This window comes from Capsella rubella, unplaced genomic scaffold (genome assembly GCF_000375325.1).
Source record: "Capsella rubella cultivar Monte Gargano unplaced genomic scaffold, Caprub1_0 scaffold_4, whole genome shotgun sequence".
NCBI classification, from domain to species: Eukaryota; Viridiplantae; Streptophyta; class Magnoliopsida; order Brassicales; family Brassicaceae; genus Capsella; species Capsella rubella.
Genome location: NW_006238920.1, coordinates 3,833,077 through 3,848,530, shown reverse-complemented (window position 1 = coordinate 3,848,530; position 15,454 = coordinate 3,833,077). Strand labels below are relative to the sequence as shown.

Genomic DNA, 15,454 nt, shown 5'->3' with positions numbered 1-15,454 from the left:
AACGTTAGATGAATAGTTTTACCTTTAAAAACCGTTACCACATCGATTATTCTATTAGACTTATATAAAATTGTAACATTGTGGATATTATTATTATAAAAAAGGGCTAAACCGCCACTACAACCAATAGGCTCAACCGTAATTAAATTATTATAACCCAAATGACATTGAAAATTTTCTAAAAAATGAGATAATTGCTTAGTTTCCAATAAAAAAAGAAATTCCGGTCTATGACGCTTCCACAAATCCCGAAGATACCCGATAGTAGTCTTATTCCCTAATCCTTGGCAATTCCAACTTAAAATCCTCATTTAGAAACACTTGGTTTTGGTTTTGGTGGTTTGGTCCCTCCCTGCCCACCCTTGTCCACATTGCGATCCTTAGCAATGTGACCCTCACCATTGCCCGAGGAGATCTTTGGAGTAGCTCTCTTCCGGGGTGTGATCGCCATGTTAGCTAACCGCTTCTTTGAGCTTGCACCTGCCATCGCCATCCCTCTCCCACGACGGACCTTCTCCAGACCTGCTTCTTCTTCTCTCTGCTCCCCCGAACTGTCACCGACTAGAATCAGACCCGACTCACCTTCTTCCGGAAGCAGCTCAGCACCGTCCTCTTCTTCACTAATCCCCATACTGAAATTAGGTTATTTGTTTAATTTTATTAATAATTTTTAATATATAATTTTTTATAATATTTATTTTATATATTTCCTTTTTCGATAGGGTTAATAATATTTCTATTTTATCCAAATATTAACTAAATTAGTTACGCCACGTGTCAACATCTTATCGTTTATAATTGACACGTGTCACGATCTTGTTAATGGCTGACTTTGAAAACCAAGGGTTATATAATAAGATTTGAATAAATTTCAACATTTTTAGTGGTTTTTTTATAAAGTTTGAAATAGGGGTATTTTTAAAAAGTGGTACTGGAAAAGGGTATTTTTGATTAATTAAAAAGTAAAAAAAAAATGATATTTATTAGAAAAATATGTGTAAGCTTATATATATATTCAGAAATTATCTTTATAGGTGTGTAAATTTGTATCTATATTTCAGAAATACCGTATAAATACCTTTTAGAAACCTTTTAAAAATTATTTAAAAACCATATAAAAACTTTGTAAACCTTATAAAAGTCTTATAAATGTCGTTTAGAACCTTTTAAAACTTTATAAATATTTGTATTGAGTCTCCCAGTAGTAATTATGAACTAGATGTACCTTATAAACTATATAAAAGTTTACAATTTTTCATATTTGAAAAGGGGTATTTTTAAAATTGGATAGAAATTGGTGTATTTATAAAAAGGGGTACACCAAAAGGGGTATTTCTCAAAAATTCTCTTTCAACTATTAACCTAATTTTTGGTTTTGCCAGTTGTAGGTTTTACAGTTATAAGGGTTATATGTTGGTTTGAGTTTATAAATGCGCATTATAGTTTATATTTTATAATTAAACGAGATTATTTATCGGTTTGGGTTTATAAAAGAGGAGTGAGATTTAGGTTTTACTATTAAAGAAGGTTATTTATCAGTTTGGGTTCATAAAGGAGAATTAGGATTTACATTTTACAAATAAAAGAGTTTGAGTTTAGCTAAATAAATATTTATATTCATGATTTTTATTTAATAACATGTTATATTTTTTTAGTTTTTAATTTATGTATGAATGTATTATGCCATTGACCAATTTCATTGTCTAAAACATAGGGGAGAATAAAATATTTTCGAAAATAATATTTTTAGCTTAAATTAAAGATAACAAAAGTTCAATATAATTCGTAATATAGTAATTTTCAAATTTTTTTAAAAAATATATGTAGTTTTTTATAATTCATATGTGAAACATTTTATAATGTTTTCCCTACGATGCTATAATTTATTTTAAAATATCTATGTTTATTTGTGTTGTTTATATGAACTTATTTACAAATGACTATATTTGTATTTAACATCATATTTTAGATTGATGATAATTTGAAAGTACTTTACCATCATATTAAATAATAATTAATTATCATAGTTTGAGAATATTTTTTGAAAAATTGAAAGTTAAGATTTTTTTTTCTTTTTCAAAATGGTATAATCATGTTTTAGAGGATAATTGCTAAACTAAAATTTTATAAAATATTTTAGCAATATTATGAATAATGGTGAATAGCTCCCAAATATCTACCAAATGTTTTGGTGATTGTCAGTTTGACATTACTAGATTTTTATTATTAACGTTTAATAACGAATTTAAAAAGATATATATATATATATATATACGTTTATTTAATATTTCAAACCAAATAAAATCTCTTTCCAAATGAAAATAAATTCTCTTATTTTTTCAAAAAAAAGATTTAGAAATTATTTTTGTATTAGTTATAAGAAATTTTAATTTTAATTTAATTTTAAACAAAGATAATCCATTCATCGACTAAACTAGTAAAATAAAAAAATACCCCTATGGCTGTTGTAGCTTCTCTTCTCGTCTCTCCATGTGGCTTAACACTTGAACACGAGTATGGTTTATGATGCAAAAAGATTTCAACGTGGATTGACCATGCTTAATGTTCAGTTTGAAGGTTCGTTGAAAACTGCACCATATACCATCGCTTTGGACTACCAAACTTGGGTTCACTACTTGAAACTTCCCTCGGATCTACCACTATAGCCACCTTATTGAATCAGCCACTACATAGAGCTTCTCAGTTAATCTAAGTTGAATTGTGTATTCAACCACTTCATTTAATCATACGGTTGAATTTCAACACTGTACTACAATACTTGCTTTAATAGAAGATCTAAATGGTAATTTGATGAGAACATAACTGAAGTAAACCGGTGTGGATTAAGATAGGGTTGATAATATAATAAGTGATTTTATTATTGTTTGTGGTTTAGGTATATTATGTTAAAACTTTGATTCATGTATATCTTGTATATTCTATGATCTAGATAGCTGGTCCTTAACATGTATAAATACTCATACCACCATATGATGAAATATATGAAGAAAAATGTTTAAAGTCTATTATTCTTATAAACATTGATTGGGACATATCAATTGATATCAGAGCCTTCATCTCGCTTTTTGATTCGGACCACTTTGTGATATCAGTAGCAACATTCATCCACTATCTATCTTGGTTTTGATCCGGACCACGCTTGTGGTATCAAAATCTATTTTAATCATTTTTTTTTTGTTTTAATCCGGACCACACTTGTGGTGTCAAACCCTATTTTTATCATATATTTTTATCATCTTCTCGGTTTTGATCCAGACCACATTTGTGGTATCAAAATCTATATTTTCAATACTTGAAAAAAAAATAGCCACGGGAAGCTACCCTTTGATCGTGGACAAGCTAGTCCAAAGATGACACAAACGGAGGAGATGGGAAGAAGCTACTCAAGAAGATGCACGATGGGGGAGTATTGATGAGAATATAACCAAAGTAAACCTGTGTTGATTAAGATAGGGTTAAAAAGGATGATAATATAATAAGTGATCTTACTATTGTTAGTGGTTTGGTAGATTATGTTAAATCTTTGATTCATATATATCTCCTATATTTTAGGATCTAGATAGCTGATCCTTAACATGTATAAATACTCATACCATCTTATGATGATATATATGAAGAAAAATGTTTAAAATCTATTGTTCTTATAAACTATAAATATAGTCGCTAACCTTAGTCGGTGTTTGCCTGTTTTCTTGTACTGATCATAATTAAACTATTTTATGTATATATCCCTTATATAGTAAAAGAGGAGTACACTTTTCTTTCAGAAAAAAAAATTGTAAAATTACCAAAAAAAACATACTTCTAACCTTCACTCTTCATTGTCATTAAGGGTAAGTTGGTAAAAGAACAATTTCGGATCGGGGCATTAGCACAATTTTAACCCGTAATTTGCAATTGGATATTTTTGAATACGCTCTCAGTTCTCGGGTATTATAATCCGATCCAATTGAATATAACATTCCTTTCTGATCCAAAGATAGTTGGGCTATACTTATCAGGCTTTTACAAACCAATTAAAAACCAATATACAGCCCCAATAGTTACCAATACTTTTTATTGCAGTGGATGTGGTTCGATTGGAAATTGTTTTGCATGGTGTCTATTGTTTTGCATGGTGTCTAGATGCTTCCCACCACCATATTGTGAATGGTACGTCTAATATGCATGTGTAATTTACAAAAATGATATTTGTAGTTTTAAATTATTTTTATTTGAATATGTAAATAAAATACATAATTAAATCCTTACAAACAGAAAAAACGTAAACTAATTATACATTTAAAAGTTTTAGAATATATTTTCTTTAATATTTACGTAAAATTTTAAAAGGTTACAGAATAAATAATTTTAAAAGGTTATAGAATAAATAAACTCTCATATGTTACAGAATAAATAATTTCACCATAGAATAAAATTTTGAAAGGATTCTCGCTAATGCATATTGGTTTTTTTATTTTATTTTTTTGTGAACGAAATTTTTTGAACAGTCTATTTACTAAAACGCACATAATATAAGACGAGTTAATTTTAATGTGTTAATGTAATGTTTTATCCATAATACACTAAAAGTATAATAGCACATATGCAAAAAAAAAAAGAACAATTAATTGAACTAAATTACAAACTGAAATTTTGACAAAATTTCAATAATGATAAGTTTACTAAACCCAAAATTAATTAATTAGGAGTTTTAAAACCAATTAAATTCAAAATACAATAACTAAAAGTTTTATCCCCTGTTGTATTAGTAGGTATAACTGGTTTAATGAATTGATCTACAAAATCTAAACCTTTTGGCTACTTATGCATAGAGGTGTCAAAAAGGTTTTTTTGGCTACTTATGTTTAGAGGTGTCAAAAGGGCCTTTGGGCCTTTAATTCGTTGGTCTGACCCAAATTGTACTATGATAAAGCGGGTATGAACACCAAATATTAGGCATGTTAAACAGCGGGTCTTATGGGACAGCTCATCTGGACTACGGACATTAGCGGGTCGGTCGGTTGACACCTCTACTTATACTCTTAAACTAATGTTTTATTATGATCATATGCTATTTAAGGTTTTAGTTGTCTAGGACTTTGATTAATTAATTCATAATCACAAATTACACTATTCAAATATCGACTAAATAAAACTAGAAAACAATTATTAATACTTATCGACGAAACAACGAATATTGTGATTTTGAACGTAAATATGTACAAATCACGACATATATATTTCACAAACGTACAATTTTTAAAAATGAATATAACGTTATTATATATTTTTCTAAAAAACATTATCCCGCAGTGTACCAATATACGGCCCCAATGGGGCCAAATATATGATGTTGCCTTTCATAGTTGTTGATTTTGCTTTAGTTTTAGAAAGACTTTTTAAATTGGCTACGTGAATAAAATGGGCTTCATTATATTGCTTAGAAATATCCAACACAATTTCGAACTCAATGTATTAAGTTTAATACAATTTCATAGCCCACTTCCAAGTTTAGATGTATGTGTGTAAATTTATTTGCATACTTATAGTCTTTATAAAGGTCCACTAATTAATACACAAAATAAAAAAAAAAACCATTAATAAATTTTAGAAAACAAATTTCAAAGGAATATTATTAAGAAATTAAATATAATAATATAGTCCTTCTTTGATTTTATTTGGTTATAAGTAGGAATTGTTAAGTTTTAAACCAAAAAATATAGTGCATGTAAAGTAAATGTGGTTTTATTTACTATATGCTTTACAAATAAAATAAAACCAAAACACTCACATTTCCTACTACTTAAAAATAACTAAACTCCCGGATAATATCACGCTACATCAACAGCTTACGTTATTTCACAAAATCAACCCGAGACAATTCCCCCGCGCCGTAGCGCGGGTCATAATCTAGTATCCAAAATATTAGAGAAGATCCACAATATCCACCTCATTATTTGATGTGTGTCATGAAGAGCTATCAAGTAAGCATTGCCAAAATATAAAGAACAAGAACTGAAAAGATTTAAAAGGGAAAATATCGTAAAGGAGCTTGGGAGAGAAAACAAAGAATTGTTGATATAAGCTTTTTGTTTGTAATTGTTTTTGAATGCTTCATAGTGGCATATTGCATTTATCATTGTTTAACAATTTGCATAATTACTTTGCCAATGATACAAATAATTTGGAGTCCATCTCATTTTATGTTCTTGCTTAGAGAGGATCTTGATGATGTTAATGACATGATTCTATGGATCAAACTATTTAAGGAACTGTAAGAAGAGCCTCCGATTCTAACAGAAGCTTCAACCTCCTCCTTTAGTCCAATGGCTCTCGTTCTCATCTCTACGCCTTCATGATCCACAATGAGCCTCATTACAGCTTTCTCTACGATTCCTCTTTCCAATTCGCCTTCTATCTCAATCGCGGTTCGCCAAACATGTGACATAAGTCGAGCGTTCACCCTCTGATCACCAGAATACGGCATGCAAATCATTGGTACGCCACTACTTATGCTCTCCAAGCATGAGTTCCATCCACAATGGTTCCAAAACCCTCCCACTGCTCTATGCCTTAGCACCTCTTTTTGTGGTGCCCATTTCACTACAAAACCTCTCCCCTCGGCCACCGTTTGCCTAAACTGTTCCGGTAAGAAGTCTAAAGATTCTTGTCCGATTATCGAACCTGGTCGGATCACCCACAAGAAAGGTTGATTACTCTGAACTAATCCCATGGCCATCTCCAAAGCCTCTATCTCTTGGGTCATTGCCAAGCTCCCCATGCTTATGTATATAGCCGAGTTTGTTTCTTGTTTCTCAAGCCACTCGAGACAGTTTTTTTCTTCATCATATAAACTCGGACATGACCCCGCGGAATTGAACATATGGAGTGGACCAACCGGGTATACCGGAACTCTCCATTTCTCTTGTGCACTTGATATAAATGAACTCTCTAAACAATTTGAAGAGTTGTGTATTATTCCAGAAGATGGAGATCTATTGCTTACATTCTCGTAAAGTATCATTAATCTCTCCATAGATCCATAAGCTGTCACAGGCAGATCTTTAAATCTAAAGGGATGAAACTCTGGCACCATTTCTTCAAGTTGAGATCTTGCTTCTGTAGTACAAATGTTGAATTTAAAAATAAGAATATAAAATCTTTAACATTACTCTATTTTCTTTTTTTTTTTGTAAATTACTCTATTTAATAATATATATATTTTTTTTTGAGATATAGACAGGTAAATTAATCAATGTACAAATGTGAAAATTGTTTTTTCTTAAACACATGTAAACACCGAAATATTTTTACTTATTCATATTTATTTATTTACTATATTCTAATTAGGTTAAACATAAGTTAGTCTCTACATATTGTATCAATTTTCTTGAGATCGACAACACACACTAATAAAGATAGTTTTCTGCCAAATCCTTTTCTAGTTTCTGCACGAATCGGTAGACTTGTCACGTATCCCAGTAATTTAAGCAAATAAGAAAATAATTAGAAGATTGGGGAAAGGGGGTTACCTTGTGGAGGAAGTAACCCTTTTGCTTGGTTATCCATAAGCACACACCGGCTGATCGAAGTAGCGGCCGAAGAAGCACTAAAGACCATCTTGGGCAGATTAAGATCTTCTGCAACACGTCGAGGGAAGTATACGAATTCATCATATATGATAAAGTCAACATCATCATGGATGGTTAGAAATTCTTTCAAAAGGGGTTCACATACAGAGTTGAGCCTCAGGATAAACTCAAGGAGCCCGAGAGATTTCAGATCGGATTCGGACAAGCCGTCATTGATGGTGAAGAAGTTGAGATCAGGGAAGTTAGGGGAGAGATCTTTGAAGTTGAATTGGGTTTGAACTATTGAGATTGAAAAGCCTTGGGAAGAAAGGTACGAGGCTAAGTTCATCATTGAAGGTATATGGCCTTCGAACGGTGCTGGCACCATTACAAGTCTTCTCTGGTGAATCTCTTTCATGATGTGTTTTATTTTTCTCTATCTAATTCTTGAGTTTGATTAGTTTGCTTATAAAGACAAGTTTGATTGTTTCTTTATTAAGAAAAAATCGTGGAGTTTGATTTGTCTGAATAAAGACAAAGTTAATAATCTACTTGTTGATTTCGTAGATGGAGTAACTTCGTGGAAACAAGACTTTGTTGATTTGTTTTATAATAAAAAAACGTGGTGTTACAAATTTAGAAACGTTTCCTCTTAGTGAATTATTAGTTCAATCAGTTTCTAAGAAACTGTCGCTGGGATGGGAGGCAAGAACGCAAGAGCATAATGACTAAAGAAAAAACAAATATTTATAGGCATTTAAGTCTCATCACTTGAATATGTTTATTTTACTTGGTGGTGGATGATGAAGCTAACTATGAAGCTCCCTCTATTCACTGCCTAGATTAGTGAGTTTTTTTTTTTTTTTTTTTTCTAATTGCACATGACCTAGTCATTTCAAATTTGTACACAATACACGTTACTAATGAACCTCAGACACAACTTGGAAATTGTATTGAATTGAAAATTGTTGTAAAACAGATTAAACACACTATAAATTATAATTATCACTTTTCTAATTGAATTATTTTAGAAATGTAACTTACATCACTTCTTATCATATAAATAGCCATTCTCACATCATCTTCTACCATATCTCATATCTTCTTTATTTCCTTTGTTTTTTTTTAAAGTTCTTGCATGGGGTGAAAACTCAATTAAGATGTCACTGTAAGAGTTTGATTAAATATTTGGTTTAAATTTTTGTTTTCAATTTTCTTTATTTTTTTTTGTTTTTATGTATTTCTTCATTTCTTCATTATTTTTTATATTTAAATATAATACATATGTATAATAATACTTTATAGTTATAAGAAAATTATTTTATTGATGGGATTCAAAAATATTAATTTCTGACCATTGCACCATAAGAAAATCAAGCTTAAGAAACCATCTTCATTCTTTTATTTTGGATGTTTGTTTATTTCTCACGTATTTATCTATATTTATTTTATTTTCAAAAGTATGTAATTTTTTCACAAAATAAATTTTTGTCATATAATTATCAAACGAATTTGTAAGACATTCTTTTAAGAATAGTGATCCTTATATTTAGTTTGTGAGTCAATATTTAATAATATAAAGATCATTATAATTTTTGTTTACTTTGAATTTTATACTTGATTTCCTATCTAAAAACAATTTGATATTCCATTTTCTATCTATTATATATACTACAAGGATGAAAAAATATAATTCAATTTAGAGATCTAACTTATATTAAGAGGAATATAAAAAGAGATTAAAAAATAAAATTATTTTTTCGGAACTTTTAAGGTTTCACTCTCTTCTTATTGGTCTATTTATCATTTATTTTTAATTATAATATTTATTTTTAATTAAACCAAATATCTAAAATATTTAAATGAAAAATTCATTGTCCTCAGTGATATTCATATATGGCTCCCCTAACTTTCATGGTAGTTGTCCTGAAGAAGCGGATGTCTGGTTTCCTTTTAAGTGTGAAACCTTGTTGCTCAAAACGTCGAATTTTTGGTTTAAATCATTACAAGAGGTAGCGATATAGTTACGAAGTTCGGTCGTGTTCTTTGCATTCTCAATATTGCTAATGGCCTGGCTTTGGAGAATCTGATGAAGCATACTTTGTAAGTCCTGTTCTTGAGGTACTTGGGTAGCTTGCTGTTGGAAGCCTGGAGGAGGTGCCATAGGTTGGTGATAAGCTGTAACACCCGTGCCTGGAAAACCGGGTGGTGTCGATCGACACTAGTAATTTTTGGTTCGACGGTTTAATTTTTAAATCATCGGTTTAATTGGAATTGGTTTAAGGGAAACTTAGGGCGACTTAAAGGTTAAGAGGTGCGCCGTTTTCCTCATTTTAGAGCCTTTTGTTGTTTCTAAAGAAGAAAAAAGAGTAGAGAGTGTGAGTGATCTTTTGGGAGCTTTTGAGTGCCTTTTTGGTGAGTTGGAGGCTTGGTCTTGGTGATTGAAGGCTAGTAGAGGCTAGATCCGTGCTGTGGGGTCTTAGAAGAGTCAGATCTTTCCTCGTTCTTCCCTGTTTTCGTTACAGTTCAATCTTGTAAAAGGTCAGTGCATGACTAAGGCTTATCTAAGCATTTTGATAATTGTTTTGGGTGTTTTGATGATTGTTTGATTGATTTCTTTGCTTGTTTGGTTGTTTTTGTGTTGAATGATCCCTGTGAAATCCCTTGGAGACTCGTTCATAGCATGAGGTGTTTTGGAGTGGAGATCCAGTGAGGAAACGCAGCTGGAGGGACTATAGAGTGGTGGTGTCGATCGACACCAGTGGTCGATGTCACTCGACACAAACGTTTTGTTCCGCTAGGATAGTTGCGACTCGCGGTTCTTTCTATTTGGTATCAGAACCCTTGCGGTTCTAGGGAGGGATTAAATTGCTGATTTTGATGTGATGTGTGAATTTTGTTGATGAGAAATGATGATGTGAATTGCATGCTTAATTGATTTAATGTGTTTAATCGATTGTGTGGGCATGGAGACCTAGATCATTCTCTCAAGCCTTCAATGACATTCCGCGGTAAGTTGTGTGTTTTGTGATTTCTGCTCGGTGTTCTTAGCCTTATGTTGTGGTGGAGATGGTTAGAGGTGGAGCTGCCGGTCGTAGTCGTGGGCGTAGTCGCGGTGGGAGGCGTGTTGTGGCCTATAGTAGCGACACGAGTGTGGACCGGGGTACTACGGCTGAGCATGTCAACGAGTGTGAGTGTCGTCAGAGCCGGTTTTCCCAGAGACGGTACTGGTGTGGCTGGAAACCCGGTTGGGGGTATTCCAGCAGATGGGGCCCAGGGTCAGAATGATCGGTTTGCAGATCTGCTGACACAGCTTTTGGAGCGGTTATCGGGAGCGGTACCGGCGCAGGTTCCAGTTGGACCGCCAGGGGTGGGGGGAGTGCAGCATGTTGGGCCCGGAGTGCAGCCCGGTGTCAGGGTTGTGCAGCTCGGTGTTGGGTTGTGCAGTCCAAAGGGGTAGGTGCGGTAGTTCGAAATGTCCTTGTTCTTTGGGGGTTCGGCAGTAGCGGATGAGTGGCGGGTGCAACTGAAGCGGTACTTCCAGCCCACACACCAAACTGGTTCACATGGAGCATTTTGGAGAATGCTTGCCTATATGGAGTGCTGAACAAGCTCAAGGCCTAGGATTAATTATTCACCAGCAAATTAACCCTAAGAAGACCAATGGTTCAGAAGGAATCATTTACCAAGCAACTGATTTGACGATGGTACATCTTGATGTACTAGCTGAAGTACTCCCTGACGGACCTAAAGTACTCACCTACGAACCTGAAGTAGTACAAGACTAGATGAAGTTATTCAAAGAAGTTTTTCTTGTACCACGTAATGGTGTGTATGGACATTTGAATTGGAGCCTAGAAGATACTTTACACCATTCAAGGCCCATATCACACAAGAGTTGGTGCACCTCATCTCACATGATTTTTATGGAGCTTAAAATGGATGTTTCCCATGGCGACCTGGAGAGTTTCCATATCACTTAGAAGCTTCACTATACCCTCTAGGATGCACCACACCACACTTGATCAGGAGGATCAAGTCTGAGCTCTACTTTCCTTATTTGGACCCGTTTGGCATCAACACACAACGGCTCCTTCCTTCTTTGTTTGTGTGCGTGTTTAAGGCTCTTTCTAACATCAAGAAGCACACTCAACATATCTCCCAAAACCGTCCAGATATAAGCCCAATCATATATCACCTCTTTAGCCAAGGATCTCACCATAAAGACTCCAACGGCTAGTTTTTTTTATCACATATCTTATTTCTTTGGTTAGATTTTAGAATGTTGTACTCAGCCCTATATAAGCTGATCATTAGTCACATTGTAAAAACACCCGTTATCAATATAAAGTAATAGAAAGTTTTCTTCTTGTCAAAGTTTGAGTCTTTGTCAATCTTCTTCGTTAGTTCTTTGTGAGTGAGTCACTTAGTTCTTTAGAAACCTGCGGATTAAGTTTATTGAGTGATTAAGCATTCTTTATTTGTTTATTGATTGAGTGAGTTGATTATCCAACCGATTGAGCGAGTCAATCACCTGAACTATCCCCTGTACCACCCCTTGATTCACGAGAGAGTGCTTCAGAGCTGGCTCGTGAATTCCACCTTCCGCAAGCTAAGCTTGGAATCTCTTGATCATCAAGTGATCTAAAGTTGGAGTGATTTGAAGCTTGCATCATCTGGTATTGAAGGAGTGTGGTGGCCAAGAGGGAGCAGGGATTGATGGTGTGGGGGAACTTCTTGGCGGAGTTTAATGCCAAGTATTTCCCAACCAAGGCACTTGACCGGATGGAGTCGCAGTTTCTGGTGTTGACTCATGGTGAGCGGTTGGTGCGGGAGTACGACTCGGAATTTAGCCGACTCTTGGTGTACAGTCAGATGCGAAGCAATTACCCCTACTTTTTAAAGTATCCTTCTTCCTATTTAGGGGGTTGAGGAAAGAAATGGCAACCTTACCTGATTTTGACATTCGACTTGAAAGGAAAGGATAAGGGGCCTCTAATTTGTTAATGAACCAGATTTTTTTAGGAAGAAATTGGTCAAAGCAGTTGGTAGGTTCGTGCCCAGGTTCACTCGTGAAAGAAAAGTTATAGCGGTAAAGTAAAGAAAATCCTCCCTTCTTGCGAAATGTATTGAATTGATTCTTTTTAATGAAAGGGTTTGTTTATCCTTCTAGTTTCGAGTGTCTATGCAGGTAAGTGAGCGATGAACGCCTTTCTCTGTTGCAGCATGTACTGTTTGTTTGTTTCCGAGGTGCGGGAGTTCCGGAACATATGCTGGTGCGTCGTTTCATGAAGGGTCTCAGCCATGACATGAGGGTGAAATGCAAGGTGCAAACCTATGTGTCGCGTGTCGAGTTGGTTGAGGTGGCGGCAGATATAGAGGACGAGTTGAGTAGTCATGGAATGATTCCTAGTCCGTCGGTGCAGCCGAAGAAGGCCCAGCCGCAGTCGCTTCCGAGCAAGGGTGGCAAACCTGCTCAGGGACTGAAGAGTAAGTGGGATGACACTTCCAGGATAGGTCAGAGTAGTCGGAGATACTTCAGGTGTGGGGGCGTGGATCATAATGTGGCGAGTTGTCCAAAGAAGGGCGAGCCGTGGGTGGATACACGTGTTAGTTTCCACTGTAGAGAGATGGGGCACATCAAGACGAGGTGTTCTAAGGCGCAACAGATGGTGGTAGCAGCTGTACAGTCGGTGGTGCAGCCGGTAGTGCAGCCAGGGGTACAACAGTGGGTATAGCCAGGAGTGCAGCTGGGAGGGCAGTCTTGGGCTCAGCTGGGAGCACGGCTGATAGCTTAGATCGAGGGATCGCGGGATAAGCACTGGATTGCCGATCACAAGTTTAATTCTAAGCTTCAGTCTGGTTCCTTGTGTCGTTTTAAAATTTGTTTTTTGTGATTGCGGGGTTGGGTGTTCTTAGTGAAAAGGGTTTGTGGAGGGACCCTGTTGGTGGGTAGGTTCTCGTCCCACGTGATGTTTGATGATTCTTTGATTGATTTCTTTGCTTGTTTGGTTGTTTTTGTGTAAATGATCCATGTGAAACCCTTTGGAGACTCGTTCATAGCATGGGGGTGTTTTGGACTAAAGATCCAGTGAGGAAATGTAGCTCGAGCGACTGTAGAGCGGCGGTGTCGATCGACACCAGTGGTGGGTGTCGCTCGACACCAATGTTTTATTCTGCGAGGATAGTTGCGATTCATGAACAGAGTGTCGAGCTCGGTGTCGACCAAGAGTGTCGATCGACACTGGTTGTCATCATTGACACTGCTAGTTGTTATTTATTGGTTGTTTAGTTCAATTCCTTGATGATGATTGATAATGCTTTTGTGTATAGCCTAATGGTTGGGATGAGTGCCTCACTAAGTATTCTGGAATGCTTATGCATCTCTTTTCTGTGATGCAGGTAAAGGCAAAGTGTGATCCATGGAATCATGGCGAGGAGAGGAGGATGATCTAAGGGCTCGTTGATTGTTTGGATTAATGTTTTAATTGTTAGTATGTTAGTTTGGAATTTAGAAGCATGTTAAGTTGTTATTTCTATTTATGGATGCTGTCTGGTTTGGTTGGATTGCTCGTGTAATACAATTTCGTTATTTGGATTGGTTATTTGTGAGCTTCTGATTTATTGGTATTGTCGGTTTAGTTGGTTTAAATTGATTAGGTCCGGTTTAGTTAGTTTAGTTGGTTTAAATTGATTAGGGCGGTTTAGCTGGTTGGAATTAATTGGGTTAATCTGGTTTGCATGTCTAAAAAAAAAATGGGTCGGGTTCTTTCATAAGCACCTTGGGGCTGTTGTTGAGGCACAAAACTCTGCTTTTGATTGAAGCCAACGAATGGCTTATTCGGAAACTATTGTTGCTGTGGAGGGTAGACTTGGTCTTGAGGGTTAGCGACATTGGTGCTCCTATAAAACAAACTTAGGTTGGGTTTCTAGTTGTTGTAACCCTTTTGGTAACCTTCCTAATTCTGAATATAGCTCACTTCTTCAATATTTTAACAATCCCCTTCTTGATGTTGAAATGGTTCCTCCTCTTAAACAAAGTGTACACTCTTCTACTGGTTCCTCAAAAACATATCTAACTTTAAGTGCTTTCATATCTTTCTTATACCTTTCCTCATGATTGGTGCTGCCTCGGACAGTCCTATCATAGTCTTCATTGTAGGTACCATCAGATTGCGCTAGGTTCTCCACAAGTTCCCAACCAGCTTCAACATCCTTATTGAGAAAGTTCCCATTACTAGCTGTATCAAGAAGCATACGGAACTCAGGTAAGATTCCTCGGTAGAGTGTACTGAATAGTGATTCATTACTAAACAGGGCATTGCGATTGATAGCCCTTGAATCTCTCCCAAGCCTCACAAAATGTCTCGTTGTGCTTTTAGGCAAAACTGGATATCTCATTCCGGAGACGAGGTGTTCTTGAGTTGGAGAAGAACTTAGCTAAAAACACCTTTTTGCACTCCTCCCAAGTGATAACAGATCCGCGGGCAGTGAATTCTCCCATTGATGAGCCTTATCCCCAAGGGAGAATGGGAATAGTCTGAGTTTGAACCCATATTCAATAACACCATTGTCCTTAGTCAAACCACACAACCTATAAAATTCATCTAGGTAGTCCAAAGGGTCTTCCATTGACAGTCCATGAAACTTGTTTCCTTGAATCATAGGAATCAAGTTGCTCTTGATTTCAAAGTTATTGTTCTGAATAGCGGGAGGCACGATGGGGTTAATGGGTTAATTTATCCTCTTAATCTCATTGGGGTACTTAACCTAATCAGTCCAATCTCTTGACAAATATTATCAAATCAAGCACTTCCTAATCTCAATTCTAATTGAGGAAACATGCAATAGATAGGCATAAAGATCAAGATCATTAATGT

General features: G+C 35.3%; 1 protein-coding gene and 1 non-coding gene across 2 annotated transcripts; one reads left to right on the top strand and one right to left on the bottom strand.

The window, feature by feature from the left end:
- Nucleotides 1-6,105: 6,105 nt before the first annotated feature.
- On the bottom strand, nucleotides 6,106-7,992 carry LOC17888157 (UDP-glycosyltransferase 76D1). The gene is made up of 2 exons (XM_006293467.2): nucleotides 7,536-7,992; nucleotides 6,106-7,122 (listed from the first exon to the last, which is right to left on the bottom strand). The coding sequence occupies exons 1-2, from the start codon at nucleotides 7,990-7,992 to the stop codon at nucleotides 6,200-6,202; spliced, it is 1,380 nt and encodes a 459-aa protein (XP_006293529.1). The 3' UTR covers nucleotides 6,106-6,199.
- Nucleotides 7,993-14,878: 6,886 nt separating this feature from the next.
- LOC111831274 lies at nucleotides 14,879-14,985 on the top strand. Its single transcript, XR_002834527.1, has one exon. It is a non-coding gene; the product is annotated as a small nucleolar RNA R71 (small nucleolar RNA).
- Nucleotides 14,986-15,454: the final 469 nt, after the last annotated feature.

Excerpts from the sequence above, each read along its gene's own strand:
- LOC17888157 (XM_006293467.2), bottom strand. The coding sequence starts at position 7,992 with ATGAAAGAGATTCACCAGAGAAGACTTGTAATGGTGCCAGCACCGTTC. Across the intron at positions 7,123-7,535 it reads AGGGTTACTTCCTCCACAAG|AAGCAAGATCTCAACTTGAA; the intron begins GTAACCCCCTTT and ends TTTGTACTACAG.